The sequence below is a fragment of the Pristiophorus japonicus genome, chromosome 5 (genome assembly GCF_044704955.1).
Source record: "Pristiophorus japonicus isolate sPriJap1 chromosome 5, sPriJap1.hap1, whole genome shotgun sequence".
Classification (NCBI taxonomy): Eukaryota; Metazoa; Chordata; class Chondrichthyes; family Pristiophoridae; genus Pristiophorus; species Pristiophorus japonicus.
The window spans coordinates 229,426,334-229,441,487 of NC_091981.1; the positions used below are offsets into that span (position 1 = coordinate 229,426,334).

General features: G+C 45.1%; 1 protein-coding gene across 2 annotated transcripts in view; it reads left to right on the forward strand.

Annotated features, from left to right (window-relative positions):
- LOC139264623 (macrophage mannose receptor 1-like) overlaps positions 1-15,154 on the forward strand; it is a 332,729-nt gene that overhangs the window by 104,275 nt on the left and 213,300 nt on the right. For both annotated transcript variants that reach the window (XM_070881368.1, XM_070881367.1), the window contains exons 7-9: positions 2,488-2,670; positions 5,622-5,779; positions 14,580-14,699. In XM_070881368.1, coding sequence (XP_070737469.1) covers positions 2,488-2,670; positions 5,622-5,779; positions 14,580-14,699 — 461 coding nt within the window. The remainder of the gene's footprint in view (positions 1-2,487; positions 2,671-5,621; positions 5,780-14,579; positions 14,700-15,154) is intronic.

Genomic DNA, 15,154 nt, shown 5'->3' on the forward strand with positions numbered 1-15,154 from the left:
GTGCTTCAAATATTTATCCAAATTTTGCTCAAAAGAAGCTACAGTTTCCATCTCAACATAGAAAATAGGTGCAGGAGTAGGCCATTCAGCCCTTCGAGCCTGCACCGCCATTCAATAAGATCATGGCTGATCATTCCCTCAGAACCCCTTTCCTGCTTTCTCTCCATATCCCTTGATCCCCTTAGCCATAAGGGCCATATCTAACTCCCTCTTGAATATATCCAATGAACTGGCATCAACAACTCTCTGAGGCAGGGAATTCCATAGGTTAACAACTCTCCGAGTGAAGAAGTTTCTCCTCATCTCAGTCCTAAATGGCCTACCCCTTATCCTAAGACTATGTCACCTGGTCCTGGACTTCCCCAACATCAGGAACATTTTTCCCACATCTAACCTGTCCAGTCCCGTCAGAATCTTATACGTTTCTATGAGATCCCCTCTCATCCTTCTAAACGTCAGTGAATAAAGGCCCAGTTGATCCAGTCTCTCCTCATATGACAGTCCAGCCATCCCTGGAATTATTCTGGTGAACCTTCGCTGCACTCCCTCAATAGCAAGAACGTCCTTCCTCAGATTAGGAGACCAAAACTGAATACAATATTCCAGATGAGGCCTCACTAAGGCCCTGTACAACTGCAGTAAGACCTCCCTGCTCCTATACTCAAATCCCCTAGCTATGAAGGCCAACATACCATTTGCCTTCTTCACCACCTGCTGTACCTGCATGCCAATCTTCAATGACTGATGAACCATGACACTCAGGTCTCGTTGCACCTCCCCTTTTCTTATTCTACTGGCATTCAGATAATATTCTGCCATTGTGTTTTTGCCCCCAAAATGGATAACCTCACAGTCCTGCAGCAAATTATTTGATGTTCCAACAAACTGCTGCGTAAAGAAGATTCTCCTAATTTCTTTCTCACTCTCTTAGTAATAATTTTAAATTGATGATGTCACAGCATTAACTCCCCACCATTAGAAATAATCTTTCCTCAGTCACCCTATCAAAACCCTTTATACTCTCAGTATCTCAAGTCTCTCCTCATAACCTTAGTTTGCCATCCCTGGTATCTTCCGGGTGAATCTACACTGTTTGATCTTTATGGCTTTATTATCCTTTCTAAAATAAGGCACCCAAAACTGTACACATTATTTTAATTGTGGCCTAACCAAAGTTTTATCATTGTTGAAAGATCAGTCAGTAATCAACAATTCCAGATTAACGGTGTTTGCTCAGGACAAAGGAAGGAAACAGGAAAATAAACAACCTGAAGCATGGGATCTATGTCAAATTGAGGCTAGGTTTCGAAAGCAAGAATTTCGCAATGCTGACTACAAAATAAGTGCTAAAAGCCCAGAGAATCCTGGCTCTCCTCCAAATCTGCATTGAATCACACTCAAGTCCTTATGACAGGCTTCTGAACTGGCCGCATGTTGTTTCCTTCATCCACAGACTTCTGTAGTTTTAGTGGAACATGTTTCTTGTGCATTTCAAATATACAGAAGATATAGATATGTCTAGTAACATACTACAAATGTTTTCCCTGCACAAATCCATAGCCTAAAAATTCAATGGTGCCATGCTTATTTGAAAGAGTTCTATTTTAGTTATAACAGCATGAATTGTGGGATTAGGTTAAATCCAACAAGTGCCTCTTTTTACAATTGCAATTGCAATTGCAGGGAGCGATGAGTTATACAAACTAGTTTTAAACAAACAAAGCCAGACGAATAATCAACAACAAAAGAAAACTAACAATAATAATTCAAATAACAAATTCAAATTGGGGGAAGTCATAGAAAAGGATTTGGAAGTGATTATTAAACATACACTGAAAGTATCTAGTCAGTATGAGGCAGTTACTCATCAGGCAAATTCTGGAGGGCATTGGATTACAAGTTAGAACAAGTTATATCAACATTATATAGAAAGAAAGATGGAAAAAAGAAAGACTTGAATTTATATAGCGCCTTTCATGACCTCAAGCTGTTGAGGCCAATAGCAGTATCCACGCCATCATTCAAGATGGGGTCAGCTAATTAAACACAGACTGTGAACTGAACGTGATATTGTTTAAGCTTGCTGTATCATCAGGAGAGCTCTCTCTTGCTATATTCTGTCATTAGTGTCTGGGCAACTGTAACTCGAACAACATCTCTGAAGGTGGCTGTTAGATCCTTTCCCTATTATTTACTCATACTATGCCTGATAGTCTATTAGAGTGGATCTGTGCCTGATTTCGGTGGTGTCTGTTGGTGAGAAAGCTGGTTGACTTAGAGCTAGTACCTATGCACCCCAAGGTTCCAGTAACCTCAGTACATATCCATACAACCCAATGGGAAAACATATACAACAAAACTCAGCAGTGAGAGTGACGGGCAGGAGTCTGGATTCAGTGCATTGTATTTTACTTGTCTTTGAAATTCAATGACACTTGTTGGAATTAAAAATACTTAAAACAAACTTAATTTGACTCTGTCTTTCAGTGATCGATGTACCCATTTCTTGCCCAAAGGGATGGCAATCATTTGTAGGTTATTGCTATATTCTACACCGAGATCGCAAGACATGGCAGAAGTCTTTGACAGCCTGTCGCAAGGAGGAAGGTGACCTAGTTAGCATTCACAATATTGAAGAACACAGCTTTATCATTACCCAGCTTGGATATTGTGAGTACTAAATGCTAACTTTATGGGGATAGGGCAGTTTCTACAACAAATGAATATTTGAGGGGAATCATAGTGAACTACTGTTATAATGGGGTAAGGGCGGGAAAGTGGAGTTGATGTAGAATTTCAACCGTGGTCTTATTGAATGGCAGAACAGGGTCGCGGGACCTTATGGCCTATTCCTGCTCCTATTTCTTATGTTCTTTTGTCAGTGAGAGACTTCTACAAGTTATTTCACCAAGTTGTAAATAGATGTGTGAAGAACAAAAATGCCGCAGTTGATGTGTGGTTGCCAATGGATCTGGTGTTTCCAACTATTTATTCCAATAGAATTTAAATCAAAATCAAGAAAAAAATACCAAAACTGAGTAACAAAGCTTGATATATCTGCTGCAGACAAATGGTTCCCTACAGGCTACATGGGAAACTTTGCATTGGGTTTTAATAACAGTCTGTTCCAGAAACTGAATGTACCTTCCAAAACAGTGATGTCCCTTTAATCATGTATACTTTTATTGGGTGATATGGGATTATGGCGAGTAAATCAGTCCTGTATTAGAACAGCAGTTAGCAGAGAAGGAACAGCACAATGGACCGAATGGCCTCCTTCTGTGCTCTATCATTCTTTGAATGAGTCCTCAATGTCAGGTGACACACTAGGCATACCGTCAGGTCCCACTGGGATACAACACAACAGGACTACAATACCAGACATAGCTGCTGGCAAGGGCAGAAGACATGTACCTAATGAGGCTGGGACTTTATAGGGAAGCTGGGACACAGCTGTGCCATCGCCGTCAGGAAGATGTACGAGCATAATCTGACATCCATCCTCAATTTCTTTGGCTGGCTCCTTCCAGGCCAATACTTGGTACTTTTACAGTGTCAGCCAGTTTGCTATCCACAAGTGCATCAAAGGAGTCACCAATATATTATTCAGCAAATACATATGTTGCTGACCAATAGCAGCAACATTGAGAGGATAACATAATTCCACAGGTGGTTTACCCAGAGTTCAGGAGGCCATCAATTACACCCAGATTTCATTTGGGCCTACATACAATGATGTGCCCTGTATGAAAGGATTTTGTTTTTTCATTGGTATACAACCAGCAGCACAGAATCTATAAGTGAATGCCTGCTTCGCAGATCCTCTCACAATGTCTTTATTTTAAGTAAATCTTCCGTGCCAGGGAAAGGAAGAATTAAAGGAGGCTCCTTGGAGACCAAAGCAAATCTCTGCAGTCATAGTACATGACCATTCCACCAATCACAGGGAGAATCTGAATGCAGGAACAACAACGCATTACTATAACCAGAATGATTATCGAACGTACCATTGGGATTTTAAAGCTGTGCTTCAGATGTCTCGACTGTTCAGGTTAGGGTGGGGGTGGGTGAGGGTGTTACACCTTAAAATACAAGCCAACCAAAGGATTTCTTGAATAAATGTCAGCCATTGCATGTGTCACATTTAGCTTTGTGAAAATGCCTTACCATGTGGACTGAAAAATAGGATAGCAAAACCACAGCACAACAAGAGTGTGAAAATAACAGAGAAACTTGCTGCCGAACCAGCAATGGTTGGTGCACCAAGCACTAATTCAAAATGCCAGGCAATATATACCACAGCGAAACCATTTCTTAATGCTGTCCACCATCTATAAAGTAACTGTCCCCATTTATTATTTGATCTTCTAACTACTCCTCAAATCAATAGGGTTCTTACACATTGTGGTCAGTGTTCATAGTTTATTAAGCATGCAGTCCATGCAATCGTATTTAATATGTACAGATAGTACTTACTACCAAACCAGGGATGGATAGGTTGGGGACCCAAACGTGTTACAGTTCTGAGCTCAAGATACAGGTGAATCACACCTTTTTTGTATCCAAATATACTCATTGGAGTTTGCCACTTTCAAACATTTATCTCCCCCAAGTTGTTTAGGAGCAGGCTCATAGTTGCAATTCACAGCTGGTTGTCAGGATTATTACTTCTGTTTCATTGCTTGGCCTGTTCTGCAGGATTTAAAGCACACATTTTAATGCAGCTCCAGAAACCATGTGGTGATGGAGGAGTTAACCAGTGTGTGTAGTGATTGTCACAAACCTAGCTGGCCCATTAATAGTACATCAGCAACAATTTCTAAGCTCACATTATTTCCAATGAGAGCGAATAATCATAAACTTCTTTCAACAGTAATATTTTGTATCACGGGAAATTCCATTGTGAATTGTTTTCAGAGTATTTAGAGCTTTCCCAATATGAGTGCCTGACAGACCCCATGAACTTCTGGTGTGCTGCACCAGTGAGGATGCAATGTTTCTCCTCCTACGGGAACTCCAGGCATGGGCCTGCTCACCTGGTTGGCTTGTGTGCCTAAATTTAGGGATGGAAATCCAAGCACAGGCCTGTAGTTATTCTCTGGGCCACTGAGATCAATGGAGAGCTGCAGCCAGAAGATTTTGAGTACTTGAAATCATCCCTGGGGTTCGCAGGGAAGGGTGGGTAGGTTCCATTAGCAAAATTATAATACTGCATCTTCAGCTTGCACCTGGAGTCGCTGCAGACCCTCTGCTCCATCAGGGGTTGGGAGTAGACCCCTGCACAAAGAGGTCTGGGGCATTCAATGAGCAAGAATGAAATGGGCATCTGGGAATGCCTCCTCCAGTCTTACTAAATTACAAGTGCTGGGCCTGAACTCTTCTACAGACGCAGACACACCTACGCAGGATATCTCAGGGCAGTATAATTGGGAAGGTGACCTGATGTATCACATCTACGCTCTATGTTCTTCTTCTCTGCACCAAGGGGCACCAGTTCTCCAGCTGCCGGGTAGAGGATAATCTACCCTGTAGAGGATAATCTACCCTATCCTTCAAGATATTCTGCATGTTTGGAGTTGAATTCCATCCGTTAAAATGCATTGTTTTTGAATCTATTGCAGTATCCACTGATGAGGTGTGGATTGGAATGAATGATCTTAAGATGCAGATGCTGTTCGAATGGACAGATGGATCCCCAGTAACTTTTACTACTTGGCTGCATGATGAACCAAGTCACTTTAATAATAAGCAAGAGGATTGTGTTGTGATGAAGACAAAGGTGAGGGTTACAATAACATCTATTAAATCTCAAATTATGACAAATGTGTTGATGTGTAATAATTGGAGAAGAGATTTTTTTAAGAAAGCTAGCTGAAGTGATAAGGTCCACAGTACAGTGCATCTCCAAGCAAAGAAAGGTTGGGGAAGGGAAGGGATAAATCCATAAGCAGTGATTAGTCGATATTAAACTTAGACTTGAAAAAGACTAACTTAACATTTGCTTAAAAGGGAAGGTACAACACCATTCATTTCAACTGGGACTCTGACTGCCCAATTAGCAGTGATTGTTTTTCAATTCAAATGCCTTGGATTACCTATTAGGTCAGTTGAAAGCTCCCGTTAAAATCAATGGATTTATTCTAGGGCACAAAGGCCCTGAATTTTCTTCGGAGTTCGAGCAAACCCGTGTTGTAACTCGATCAGAATCCACTTGAAAACCTCAGAGGCTCAGTAGCACTAGGTCCCCACCATTTCTCAGGCAGCCTTGCAAGAAATGGAACCTCCACTCGCCCCCGGCCAGACAAATTATGTAAGTTGGCGAGCCGGATGCGAAGTGGTGGGTTGGCAAATTTTTACACTGGATATACCTTCTTTCTCGGCTCAGTCTGGATCCAGTGTAGGACTGGAGGCCAGTATGCTGAGTGAGGTTAGTTAGCCATTCAGACGGCCAGCAGTGAGTCCTTTTGGGGAAGCTCTTGGCCAGGGATGTAGCCTGAAACCCCAAAGACTGGAGAACATTGTTTAAAAGTTGTGATCAGCCTCCTTACACAGAGAGCCGAGGGAATACTGGGAACATGGGGCAGGCTGGAGATGCATCTGTGGGGCACCTGCTAGCACAATGCAAATTAGGTGCTCTCCTGCTGATCTCCATAAACTATGGTAAGGACAGCAGCTGTCACGATTGCAGTCAGAAATATCTAAGGTCAAAAGGGCCACTTCCATAATCTATATCACTGGTGTTGCCCAGGAATAGAGCATAGATCCAAAAGGAAGGATCTCCATCAGAATTGAAACACAGGGGTCGCAAAATTGGGAGGTTTAGCGCCGGCCGTTAAGGCCGGTTTTTCTGAAAAAATGGTGGCATCTTTGCTTCTGCCTGCATCCGGCACGGCTGCCATTTTGGGGATGTTGGTAGTGCTGCCATTGCAAGTGTTCTCCGCCCACGTGTAAATTATGCAGGTTGTGACATCAATCAGCGTGCAACATCTGAATTGATGCATGACTGTGATTTTGGACGTCGCCGCTCTTAATAACGTTCTCTCCAAACCATGCACGGTACAGAGGGACCTGGGGGTCCTCATACATGAAACACAAAAAGTTAGTATGCAGGTACCGCAAGTAACCAGGAAGGCAAATGGAATGTTGGCCTTTATTGCAAGGGAGATAGAGTATAAAAGTAGGGAAGTCTTGCTACAACTGTACAGGGTATTGGTGAGAACACACCTGCAGTACTGCATACAGTTTTGGTCTCCTCATTTAAGGAAGGATATACTTGCATTGGAGGCAGTTCAGAGAAGGTTCACGAGGTTGATTCCTGAGATGAGGGGGTTGTCTTATGAAGAAAGGTTGAGCCTATACTCATTGGAGTTTAGAAGAATGAGAGGTGATCTTATTGAGACATATAAGATTTTGAGGGGGCTCGACAAGGTAGATGCAGAGAGGATGTTTCCCCTCGTGGGGAATCTAGAACTAGGGGGCATAGTTTCAGAATGAGGGGTCGCCAATTTAAAACAAAGATGAGGAGGAATTTCTTCTCTCAGAGGGTCATGAACCTTTGGAATTCTCTACCCCGGAGAGCTGTGGAGGCTGGGTCATTGAATGTATTTAAGGTGAAGATCGGCAGATGTTTGAACGACAGGGATGTCAAGGGTTATGGGGAGCGGGCAGGAAAGTGGAGTTGAGGCCAAGATCAGATCAGCCATGATCTTATTAAATCGCAGAGCAGGCTCAAGGGGTCAAATGGCCTACTCCTGCTCCTGTTTCTTATGTCCTTATGCCTTATGTTCTTATAACCCAGACAGCTGCTTTCTGGCCGGGATATTCATGATCAAATCCTCCACCTGCAGTATCAGTGACCACCTCCCCAATTTGTCCTACATTTGTCCTACACCTTACCTTCCCTCTGTAACTGACCATCACAGCGTCTTCTTAATCAGAATGATGAAATAAAAGCCATCCCAAAGCAAACTTTCCAATCCAACCAGATATGCTCCCAGTATTACATCTAAAATTCAACTAATCACCCTTGTGCATTCCCTTAGTGACTGTTTTGCATCGGCCTTTGGCTATCCTAGTGATGTGCTACCCCAGTGGCTGCAGCATGGCTGGTGGAAGACTGCTGACACTGCGGCCTTGCAGTACGATCTCGAGCAGCTGGTGGCTGGAAGTGTGAAAACGTGTGAGGGCATTAATTCTTCTTCCGCACTCACCTCTCCCTCTTCTTGGTCAACTACTGGCTGGGCAGGCTGTATTTCTTGGTTGCCTGAACTGAGGAAGGCACAAGGGTAGGGTTGTGGTAAGGGGAGGGCGGGAAAGCAAGAGGTGCAAGCTTATACCATGTGCAGATATTGTGAGATTAAGGGGAAGTGGGATGTGAGAAGGAGGATAGCGTATGAGGATACCAGCATTTTGTATTCTTTCAGCCCCGCTGTTAGCCAAGGGCTCAGCCATGCTCTTGCCAAAATGGCCAACGAGATGAGATGAGGTGTGCCTCGTGTTTGGTAGAGGTCAGTGGTAGGTGAGTGACTGAGGTGTGGTGCATTGAGTAGTGTCTGAGGCTAGTGATGCATTTGGTAGGAGACAGCTTTTGAAGATGCATTCACTGACTTTGACCACTGGTCTGAGGTCATAAAATGACTTTGGGCACTGGAGCCAGGCCCTGGGGGTGGCACTGCTGGCATTGATGGCCTCGGCGATCTGGTTGAGTATCCATCTTTCTGGAGGGCCTCTTGTGGGTAGTGGACCTCTCTTCCAGAATTCAATTTGAAATTTCTCTGCCAGGCAGAACTGAAGAACCTGCTCCTTTCATACACACATTCTGTTTGACCTACTTTGAAGTGTACAATTGTAACATTTAATTTACTGTAACATATCATAATTGTTTCTCAGTTGAAACATCTGTTGAATATAACTACCAGCTGTACCAATGTGACCTGAAAATATACAAGCAAAATACTGCGGATGCTGGAATCTGAAGTAAAAACAGAGAATGCTGGAAATACTAAGCAGGTCAGGCAGCATCTGTGGAGAGAAACAGAGTTACAGTGGCTGAATTTGCCCCATGCCCGGTTTTGGGACGCACAGTTCGAAATAGAAATGACGAAAAAGTTAAAATCAATAATTAAATGGCGAAAGAACCAGAGGGGACATGAGGAGATGTTTTTCCGCAGTGAGTTGTTATGATCCGGAATGCACTGCCTGATGGTGATGGAAGCTGATTCTACGGGTCAGAGCTGGGGAGTGGGATGAATTGGATAGCTCTTTCATCGAGCCAAAAAGAAAGTAAAAGAAAGTCTGACATTAATACAGCGCCTTTCATGACCACCAGACGTCGCAAAGCGTTTTTCAGCCAATGAAGTACTTTTGGAATGTAGTCACTGTTATACTGTGGGAAATGCGGCAGCCAATTTGCGCACAGCAAGCTCCCACAAACAGCAATGTGATAATGATCAGAGAAACTGGTTTTGTTATGTTGATTGAGGGAAAAATATTGGCCAGGCCACCGGGGATAACTCCCCTGCTCTTCTTCGAAATAGTGCCATGGGATCTTTTACATCTACCTGAGAGAGCAGACGGGGCCTTGGTTTAACGTCTCATCTGAAAGATGGCACCTCTGACAGTGCTGCTCAGAGGCGATTGTGCTACCCACTGAGCCACAGCTGACACAGGCACGATTGGCCAAATGGCCACCTTCTGCGCTGTATCATTCTATGATCCTATATTTTTCACCATATACTCTCACTACTAATAGTACCTACTATCTGTGACCCTAGGCTAGATGTTGTTTGAATACTGGGATGAACTCCCCTCTTTTTGATATAGGTCCAAGAAATCTTTAACAACCACCTAAACCACCAGAACAGGCACTCAGGGTCAAAGGTTAACTTCTCATCTACTCATCACAAGGTCTAGAACATTTGTAGCAAAATAAACATTTGTCAATGCCTAGATTTTCTTTGTTTGCATATTATATTGTGCCCTGGAGTAGACAAAATCTTGCAGTTGAGAAATTTGAAATTGTTTTGACATTGTTACACAGACAGCAGGAAGACCTCCATTCTAGGACAAAAGGTATGTTCCTACTGGATGTTACTCAATTTTTTGAAAAGTTGAGCCATGAACAGTGTGTTTTTTCTTGGAGCAACTGGCTTTGCTGGAGCTGGTGTTCTGTAACAGCAAAATTATTTTCCCTGTAATTTGGGTAGATATTGTGGCAATTCTTGATAAATAAATAGGAATGTACAGGACTGGAAAATACCATTGCAAATGATGCAGCTAGTCGCAGGGAAATTAAAACATAAAACATCTCGGGGCCAAAATTGACCCTTTCCTTGAGGCCTGTTACCACCGGATATCGGTGACCACGCTGCAGAGTGGAATGGCCGCCGTTCGTCCAATTGCCCTGCCGCAGTTTACCGGCGGTGAGCATCACCACACCGTTTCCCCCCCCCCCACTTCCGTGGCGGTGCTGGCCAGCACTCCGAAGTGCGCCATCACTGTGTGCACCGCCGACATCCCGGGCCAGAAGCCACATTCCACTATAAAAATGATCCAACCACTCGGCAGTGCCAAGAGTTGTTTTTTTTGGGTGGTGCTTAGGTCCTGATGCACAGCACCAGAGTGCATTAAAAGTGTGTTGGTTTCTGTTGAATTTGTGTCGGCAACTTTTTCCCATTGTTTGAGAAGCAGTGCGAGGATAGTACTACAGTGCGCGATTGTTTGCGAGTGCTGGAGGCACCTCCACCTGCAGAACAGGGAGCCGACATCGAGGAGGCTGGGCTTGGGGAGGGGTTTGAAATGAGGGCAGTGCTGGTGGGCCAACGCCTCCTGCACATTGTGCGTGCAGCCGAGGCACGCAGGAAAAGGCAGCGCCGGGGGCAATGGTTGCAGAGGCAGCGGGCAAGGGCCGCAGCTATCATGGCGGCTCACGCAAGAGGTGGCGTCGCCATCGTGACCCTGCAAGGGAAGCTCAAAACCGTCTCATAGCTGCGCATTTCACATAACTGAATGCCCAGTTGAGCCTGCATCTGGCCATGTCCATGGGCTAATCTGTGAGCCCTCTCACACATCATTCCTGCACAGTCAAATGAGAGACCTCATAAGAAAATCCAAAACTAAAATAAATATTTATTAGAACACAAACAATGGGTTTCCAAAACATACACATAATTAATTTTCACCTTTCTGCAACTCCTTATTACTCCATCTTACCCAGACCTATCCTTGCAGTATGCCACAGTGTCTCCCCTGTGGCTGCCTCCTGGCTTTGGAAAGGCTGCTGTGTGACTGTCGAGGAAGCTACAGATGTCCTCCCCGGACGCCGTCAACCAGCAATGGCCCTGGAAGGGCCGCCTGCAGACTGGGCCGCATCGCCCTCTGGGCCTTCAGTTGGAAGTGGCTGGGGCGATTCCATGGTTGGTAGCAATGGCGGAGTGGCAGGTCTTGGCTCAGGGCTGATGTGAACCGGAGAGCCCACATCAGTCTCCTGGTCCGAGGAGTCAGCGCCACTCCCCTGGGGCAGCACCCCATCTCCCCCACCAAGCTGCTGGAGTACAGGTTGGCAGGGTGGGGTGGCACCGTTAGGCCCCCGGTGGATCATGGTGGACCCGACCGCAATGGCAGCAGTCAGATTTTGCGTAGCCTCAGGCTGAGACTGCATGAGAGCAGCCACTCTCTGGAAGCCACCAGAGACGACAGCAGTCAGAGGCTCCGTGCCTTGTTGCCCAGAATGCATGAGAGCATTCTGATCGTCTAGGGCAGCGGCCATCCTGTGCACAGAAGCACAGCCATGCTCGTTACCTTGCACCTGTGCTGCAATGGCAGCTGTCACCTTGGCCAAGGGACGCAGTATCGCAGCTGAATCCACACGGTCACTCTGGGATTCCACCATCGTCTGGATACTGACAATGATAGTCTCCATGGTGTGCGCAGAGCAATGCGGGAGGCGGACTCCTCTCTGCTCCTGACCACTTGCAACAGCCTCTCGGGCACCCCGTGCATTGCTGCCAAGAGCTTGGATTGTATGGCCTCCAACCTTTGTTCTTGAGCCCCAACATCAATGGATTCGTCCGAGTCCTCATCAGCAGGACTCAGCTGTGCACTCGCCCCCTGCCGGAGAGATGGCACCCAAGGTTCCCTTTGCCCTTCACCATGCTGCAGCTCGCTAGGCCCCGGTGCCTCAACCAGTGCAGACCCTTCTCCGAAATCTAAGGTACCCGACCATGTACTCCCAGTATTTGAGTTGGTGCATGGGACTGTATGAAGCAATGACGCGGTGTTGCTGGCACAACTCCCGCTCGCCATCTCCCTCATCTGACATGCCGCCAACATCATTCAGGGCATCAAGTGTCTCCTTCTGACTGTGGATGCCAGTTGCTGACACTCAGGGTATCATCTGCAATCATAAATGGGAGAAGGGGTGCCGTGAGGGTGAGGTGCTGCATAGCACCTTGCAGCAACAGTTTGCACACAAGCATAAGCAATAGGCAGGTAGCTCATTGCACGATCAGGGAGAGATGGCATTGCACAAAGGCCTTCACTTACCCATGCTGCCCCCAGCACCATCGGGGCAACCAACAGCCACAGGGATTCCAAGGTGCCTGCCCACTAGCCGCTGCACCCTTTCCTCTAGATCAGTGAGCTGGACGTTTTGCGACTCGCCCCCACCAGTGGCTTGTTGGTCAGCACGGTTGTGCGCCACCTTTGCCTGCAAAGCAGCGAAAGGTTGGTAAGTCGCAGTTTCCTGAGGCCTCGGCAATGAGTGCAAGTGTGGTCCATTACATGCAGCTGTGAGTCTCAGATGCAAGGGATTCTCCATGGTGACAGTGCTCACATACAGGCCTAACAATCAACAGCTACTTCAGCTACTATGTAGTGTTGGTGAGAAAGAAGTGAAGGTGAAGGAGAGTCTGGCAAATGAGTGATCAGCCAGGATCTTATTGAATGGTGGTGCAGGCGCGAAGGGCCGAATGGCCTACTCCTGCACCTATTTTTCTATGTTTCTATGTTTCTAATGTGAGGAGTTAGAGGAACATGTACTCACTTTCATTAGTCACATCAGATCGATGAGCCTTTTCCTGCATTGGGTGAAGGTGCACTGGTGAATGGAGGTCCCAGAAACCTCCTCCGCAATCTCCCACCAGGCATTTGTGAAGACGCTCCTTCTTGGTCTCCTACCACTGTCAGGGAAGAGTAGCCGCCTCCATCCCTCCACAGCTTCCATTAGAGTTTCCAGCTCTGCGTCGCTGAAGCAGCTGGCCCTCCTCAAACTTCCCCTTGCAGCCATTTCCTCTCAAGCAAGTCAGACCGAAGTCATGACACAGATGCAAAACCTGTCCTTTAAGAAGGCCAGGGAGCAGCTGTATTGTTAAGATCAATTGGTTAGGAGCGGGATTTCGCAATCCAAACGCCACTCCACTGCCACGCCACTGAAACCAACCCATTACCCCAGTTATTACCACTCCGCTCCGTTTTATGCTCGAAAAAGCGGAATTTCAATCATAGCAGCACCCCATCCATCTCGGCAGTAGCAGGCGCTAAAGTGCGGTACATGAACTCCATTTTGGGCAGAGGGCAATTTTGGCCCCCTAGCATCCTTTTTCTTTAAATGAGACATGAGCCCTCTTTCCCAAGGCTAATGTTTCTAAGTGATATATGCCTACAGATAACATTTTCCCTTAGCATTTACAGGAAGAACAAGACCACATACATCCACCCCACCACACCCACACACACACACACACACGTACACACACATACACACGTTATCTATCATGCAATGTGTGTCATCAGCTGAAACTGATGCCAAACTGTTTTATTAAAAATATATACTTTGGTTGACAGCATTACACCCATCTGTGGTGACTTTATTATCTTGTCCCTGTATGCCTCTTGCACCTACCTCTGTGTTTTATCACTGCTGCACACTGACAGTTAGGCAGTAATGTGAAAGCTTCAGCAACAGTGTTTTATCTTTGTCCTAGGCACTCTACAGTCCATTGGTATAAACATTGACTTCAGCATTTAAAAAGAGGGGTCGGGAGAACAAGTCAGGGGAGGTTTCAAAAAAATCCATTTCCAAGGAAAACATTGTTTTTCAGCGATTACTTTCCTGTCCAAAACAAAGTGGCAACTATAATTCTGAATAGTAGCACATTAGCTTGTGCTGCTTTGTACAGTCTACATAAGTATATCAACACTTCACAATTTGCAGAAAATCTTTATGCCAGTGTTAAGCGTAACAATATTATGACTAAAAAAAATGGATGTATAACTTAAGACTCTTTGTGAATATGGGTGGAGGGTTAACAATCTGGGACATCGTTGTGATGTATTATTTTGAATAGTTCAAATAGTCAGCTCAAACTAATATTGCTCATTATCCTGAGGGGAGGGGGTGATTTGCAGTACATTCAGTGTATGGTCCCGAGTTCAACATCAAACATTTTACTCAGTGTGGTCCTTGTGAGTACGTTTTCTGAAACCTAATGGCATCTATAAAGGAGCATCTGCAGGCATTGGGTACATGCAGATGTGATCACATTTTAAGTGAATGTTAACGTATTTCTTTTCTTTTTCAGGATGGTTATTGGGCAGATCATATGTGCGAAAAGCAGTATGGATATATCTGCAAACGCAAACCACTTCCAAAGCAACCTGGGCAGGAGGAGGTGATTCCTGTGGAAGAAGGATGCCCAAAGGTATGAAGAATTTATTGCTAAATAAGTCAAATCTGACACCACTTTAAATAATCCCACCGTCTGTTCGCTTAACTCCTCCGTTACTGTCTGTCATTAGTTTAACATATTGTTCACATTTATAAAAAGTAAATTAAGCAAAATATCATGGTTTTATGAAGTGGATGGATGGTAGATCATTTGAAATCTGTACTTTATATTACTGTATAAGCTTGTATATTGGTAGACAAAAGAACCAATGTCCTAGGGGGAGTGTTTGCTAGTGCTGTTGGGGAGGATTTAAACTAATATGGCAGGGGGATGGGAACCAATGCAGGGAGACAGAGGGAAACAAAAAGGAGGCAAAAGCAAAAGACAGAAAGGAGATGAAGAAAAGTGGAGGGCGGAGAAACCCAAAGCAAAGAACAAAAAGGGCCACCGTACAGCAAAATTCTAAAAGGACAAAGGGTGTTAAAAAA